We start from the raw sequence: 6,000 nt of genomic DNA on the forward strand, positions 1-6,000 counted from the left end.
GGACCTTTAGGAGGTAATTAGGCTAAGTGGGCTCTGTCTTCATGGGTGGGATTAGTACCTTTTAAAAGGGCTAGAGGAAACTAGCTAGGATTGCTTTGCTTTTCCATCCTTTTGCCACGTGAGGACACAATGTTTGGCCCCTCTGAAGGCCACAGCATTCAAGGCGTTATCTTGGAAGCAGAGACTGGGCCTTCACCAGAACTTGAACCCACCAGCACCTTAATCTTGGACTTCCCAGCCTTCAGAACTTTGAGAAATAAATTTCTGTTGTTTATTAAAAAAGAAAGAAAAGAAAAGCCGGGCCTGTACTCTCAAGGGGTGTGCAGTCTCGAGAGGTGCTGAGGAGCTGGGTGTACATGGTAATAAGGTAGACTGGTTCTATGTGACCACCAGTCTCAATAATTCATTGTTTATTTATTATAATTATTTTTTGGTGGCTGGCCAGTACAGGGATCTGAATCCTTGACAACAGATCTTACACTGGATCTAACCAACGGAGCTAACCAGCCAGCCCTGTCTCAGAATTTTATAATCATGCTGTGTGAATATTTAGAGCTGTAAGTGGAAGAAAAGAAAAAGGGGAGAAAACTAGGTATAGGCTAGAAAATGACAACACTTGAACAATCACTAAGCAAACCTTCTGCTCTAATTAGGCAAGGACCAGTCATTTTGAAAGACTATGGGGAAAACTCCTCTTTGGAATGTTTTATAAGAAAATCTCAATATTTGGAATGAATTCTTAAAGAATGCACATTTCTCTTTTCATGATGTGACTGACAAATGAGATCCAAAGGAACAAATGACTGTATCTGTTGGAAAAGTACAGGGATTATTTGGGGTTGTAGTTTTCTAAATTTAAGGTGATGATACTATAAATAGCTAAAACAGTGAGTTACAAGATTTAAGGCTTTCAATAGTGAACTTTGAAATTGGTGACATATAACCTATTAGCATTTGGACTTCTGGGAAAAGCTGAAAAGAAAGTTGTTATTTGGAAATTCTGGAGAAAGCATGAACTGTTAAAGAAGCAACAGCTTCTGTGCTCTCAGTAGAACTGTCTTCTCTTCCCTTTTCTACTTTGGCAGAGACCAGGAGAGGAGCTGCCAACACTGGATTTCTGACTTTCCCTTGAAACTAACGCCTGAAATAACATTTTCCATCAGCGGTAGAGTTAAAATTTCTGCTTTTTATTTTTATTCTTTGCAAATCCAGTCTCTATTTATTTTCCTATTGCATTTATGGTAAGCTTGGACTTGTCTGAAATAAAATAAACGATCAAACAATCTCAAAGGCATCCCTGCTGAACAGTGCATCCGGGGGACGAATTACGCAAAAAAAGGGAACAAGACAAATAAAATACAAGGCTCACAACAGAAACTACATCATAAGAACATTCTTCAGAGTCTATATTTTATTTTCGCCCACAAATAATTAGCTAGATAGATTACTGTTTGAGAATCTGTAATTTCTAGTAAGTGGATTATTTTCCTTAATAGTAAGAATTCATGAAATCTGATTTTTAAAAATCCCTACAATCTAGCCAATTCAAGCAGGACAAACAACTTTTCTCTGAAAGTCCTTACTTGGTATTTCATCGCCAAAATCCTTTTCCCCAATTCTTGACGTTACCTCTCTCTACACACTCAAGCCAAGAAAAGAATGAGGAGAAAATGACTGGGGGCAGCTCTTGCCGATCGAGTTGCCAGCGGCTAGCACGAGCTGGGTGAGCTTTTGGAATGGGAGAGTCTGAGGTTCTGGAAAATCTTTTCTATATATACACCCGGCCCTGTGAGTTCTCACTTTCTTGGCGCACGCACCAAACTCTCAAAATAAAACCAGCAAAAGAGAGAACGGGTGGGGGTGGGGTTGTGTGTGTGTGGGGGGCGTCGCCCAAGCTCCCGGCATCCCGCGGCTGCCAGCTCCAACCCTCCCATCTGCCTCCCCGGTTGCCCGCGAGAGGTGTCGCGGGGGCCAGTGCGGGGCGCGCCAAGCCGCGGACGCCCCGTCGGGTCGGACCCGCGCGGGCCGAGCGGGGCAGGGTTGGCGAGGAAAGCGCTGGTGCCCACCTTGCTCGCAGGTGCCCTTGCTGACCTGGGTGATGGCCTTCTCCCCGCGGCTCTCGGCCTTCAGGCTGGCGGCGCGCAGCTGGCACCCGCTGGGGTAGGTGGTGCCGTCGCTGCCGCACACCGGGTAGCGGCTCTTGCACACGCACACGCCGCTGCCCGCCGGGCCGCCGGCTGCTGCCCCGGCTTTACCCTTCCGCCTCTTGCGGCTCTTCACGCACTCCATGCCCGGCGCGCAGAACCCCCTGCCGGCGCCGCCTTCCCCGCACGGCTCGCCCTCGCCGCGGGCGCACATCGGGCAGCAGCCGCACGCGTCGCGGGTCTCGCCCAGCTGGCAGCCCCGCGGGGGCAGGGGCGGGCAGGCGGCCCGCTCGCAGGGGCCGCAGGCTTCCGAAGAGGAGGAAGAGGAGAGGGGCAGCAGCAGGAGCAGCAGGCCGGCGGCGCCGAGGAGCAGGGCGCGCAGCGGCGGCCGCTCCATAGCGAGGGGCGGCGGCGGCGGCGGCGGCTGCGGCGGGAGCGCGAGTGAGCCCCGGCCGACGGGCCCGCGCCTTAAACCCGCCGCCCCTCCTGGCCCGGCCCGGCCGCGGGAACCACACCCCGGGGCGGCGAGAGCGCGGCCGCCCCGCCCGGGGCCGTGGAGCCCGCGCGCGCTCCTGCTGGCGGGGCGGGGAGGGGCGCCCGAAGGAAGCTGGCATCGGCCCGCGACATACGCGCTGGCCCAGGGCAGCTCGGTCGCACGCTCGGACCCCTGTCCCCTGCCGTCGCGGGCTGCTGCCAGCCCTTCAGGGATCGCCCCGCGGCGAGAGCCATTCCCTTGCGCTCCGGTTCCTCACCTTTCCCAGTCCATGTAATACCTCTTACCAGTAACAGGGACTTGGAGATGATCCAGTGTTTATGAAATTCTCCGTGGGCTTGGGGCACTTGAGCACTGAATACTCCGTGGTTTGGGAAGCTCTTTTAAAGAACAAGCTGTTTAAAAAACCCCACATGCGGATTTTGTGTCTCCGTTGGCCGCAGGCCAGGTGTGGTCTTAGGTGCTAGACTAACTGGACAAGTGGTTGCCAACCACTTCTCTTTTTGGAACCGTACAACTGCCTCCTCCCGGTGGCATTAAAATCTTGTGCTTTCTTATGCCGAGTCAAGTTTTAAGTGTCCCTGTGACAGTTGTGTCATTGTTTAACTTCATACTAAATTGTGCTGGCTCTCCCTCAAACCTCTCTGGAGAACAGAAAACAGCTAGGGGTGGCGGGAAGCCCAGCTCCTCAGTGGGGGTGCCACTGAAGCACCTAAGGCACCTCAGTTTTCGCCGGCATTCCTGTGAGGCTTTTTGATAGAAACTGTTAACAATTCCTCAATCTTTCTGTAAAATGCTCCCCAAACTCAACTGCAAAGCCTGTTTTTCCAAGAATACTGGCCCTTCGAACCTCGTAACACGGCAGCGTGCAGAATTCTGCATGTCACATTTTATTCTTCTGTGTGCTTTTTTCTTAGTATAAATCCAAACATCTATAGGATTGCTGAGAGTGAGCAGTTCACAGTACTATCAACAATATTTAGAAGTCACTCTCGCCAGTCTTCCTAGGATTAACATTGTAAACTTTTTTGAAAATTAAGTAATCAAAAAATTGGAGGGAAAAACAAACACCACCCCCATCAGCCCCTGCCCCCAATCTGGAAAATGTGGCTTTTTGGCCTCTCCTTAGCATATTCTAGAAAAGTGGCACCTTCCTTTAAAGGTCATATGTTGACATGACAATTATTTAAAAAACCATGAAAAGTCTTTAGAGCCGAGTTATCCTAAAATTCTTGCCTTTGTCTCACAATAAGTGATAGAGTTTACGTGACCCAGTACACAGTCCCAAATTGAAACAAAGGCAGAGAGTGCACCCTCTTTCCTATTTCAGTTTTATTAATCCGCTGGTCAAGATCCGCTAAATTGATTCCATGACCTACTATGACTGCCTGTCACAGTTTCAGGTTTTCCCAAATCCACTTCTGAGATAGGGATTCAAGTGCAAGTAGTTTACCTGAGAGACCACAGCAGGACACACTGGTTTGGGGTTGGGGCAGGTCGGAGGTGAGCAGAAGGGAAGACGTTGAATGAACGTGTTTATTCTGCAGCCAGACAAAGCCCTGAGGCTGTACAACTTTTTTTTTGGCTTGTTTGTTTGTAGGGCATGTGGGTGGTCACTGACAGTAGCTGCACCACTGAGGGCTGAGGGCTGTACCCCAGACGGTTTTAAACCCTGCATCAGAGCCAGTAGTGAGAATGCAAGTATGTGGGACAAGAGAGTCCCTCTGGGGAACCTTCACTGCCCAGCAAGCAAAAAAAAAGAAAAAGAACCAAGCAGGGTTTTCATCACTGATGCGGGAACCTGGGCTTTGTGATAGCCCCCGTCAAGCTGGAGGACTTGAAGACAGAAAGAGATGTGGTTGTTGAGACAAAGGAGAAAAGACAGGAAAATGACGCCTTTTAAGAGAAATTTGACAACACCTTACTTTCAAGAAAGAGGGTGTCGTTATCAATTCATCTTTAGTTTTAATGAGATGGAGAGCCTGGATGTGGAGACAGGATCATGTCATCTGCAGATAGAGATAATTTTACTTCTTCCTGTTTAATCTGGTGCTTTTTATTTCCTTTTCTTGCTTAATTGCCCTGGGTAGAACTTCCAGTATAATATTGAATAGAAGTGGTGAGGGTGGACATCCTTGTCTTGGTTCTGACCTTGAAGGGAAGGTTTTTAGTCTTTCACCATTAAGTATGATGTTAGCTGTGGCTTTTTCACAGATGGTCTTATCAGGTTGAGGAAATTCCTTTCTATTCCCAGTTTGTTGAGTGGCTTTTTTTTTTTTTTTTTAATCATGAAGTGTTAAATTTTGTCAAATGCCTTTTCTGCATCTATTAAGATTAGCAATAAAGATATATTTTATTTTATTGACATGGTATGTTCCTTTAATTGATTTTTTTCCTTTACTTGATTTTTTCATGTTAAACCAAACTTGCATTTCTAGGATAAATTCCACTTGGTCATGGTGTATACCCCTTTTTATATATTTCTGGATTTGATTTGCTAATAATTTGTTGATGATTTTTGCATCTATATGCATAGGAGATGTTGGTCTGTAGTATTCCTGTGATATCTTTGGTTTTGGTATCAGGGTAATAGCAGCCTTGTAGAATGAGTTAGGAAGTGTTCCTTGCTCTTCCGTTTTTTGGGGAAGAGTTTATGAACAATTGGTATTAATTCATCTTTAAATGTTTTGTAGACTTTACTAGTGAAGACAACTGGGCCTGGATTTTTCTTCATGAGAAGTTTTTTGGTTACTTATTCAATCTCTGGCTTGTTATAGGTCTGTATTAGTTTGCTAGGGCTGTAATTTGGGTTAAATGTGCCCCCCCAAAGTTCATGTATTGGAAAATTGACCCCATTGTAAGAATACTATTCGGTCTTTTAAAAAAAGGAAATACTGTTATTTGTGACAACATGGATGAACCTGGAGGACATTACGCTACATGAAATAAGCCAGGCACAGAAAGACAATAATGTATGATCTCACTTATTTGTGGAAACTGAAATAGTGGAGCTCATAGAAGTGGAAAGTAGAATTGTGGTTGCTTGGGGCTGGGAGATGGAGAGGGATATAAAGATGTTGTTGGTCAAAGTGTACAAAGTTTCAGTTAAATGGAGAAATAAGTCCAGGAGATCTCCTGTACAATGTGGTGATTATAGTTAATAACAATGTATTGTATACTTCAAAATTTCTGACAGTAGGTTTTAAATGTTCTCACTACAAAAAAATAAGCATGTGATGTAATGGGTGTGTTAATTAGGTTGATCTAGTCATTCTACAGTACATATCTCAAAACATCAGGTTGTACATCATAAATATATATAATTTTTATTTGTCAATTAAAAAAAATTTAAAAAAGCATTGT

General features: G+C 46.1%; 1 protein-coding gene across 1 annotated transcript in view; it reads right to left on the reverse strand.

The window, feature by feature from the left end:
- IGFBP7 (insulin like growth factor binding protein 7) overlaps positions 1-2,600 on the reverse strand; it is a 79,141-nt gene extending 76,541 nt beyond the window's left edge. Inside the window, exon 1 of the mRNA XM_063107213.1 lies at positions 2,067-2,600. Coding sequence (XP_062963283.1) covers positions 2,067-2,541 — 475 coding nt within the window. The 5' untranslated portion in view covers positions 2,542-2,600. The remainder of the gene's footprint in view (positions 1-2,066) is intronic.
- Between the last annotated feature and the right edge of the window lie 3,400 nt (positions 2,601-6,000).

Source organism: Cynocephalus volans, chromosome 9 (assembly GCF_027409185.1).
Source record: "Cynocephalus volans isolate mCynVol1 chromosome 9, mCynVol1.pri, whole genome shotgun sequence".
Taxonomy (NCBI): domain Eukaryota; kingdom Metazoa; phylum Chordata; class Mammalia; order Dermoptera; family Cynocephalidae; genus Cynocephalus; species Cynocephalus volans.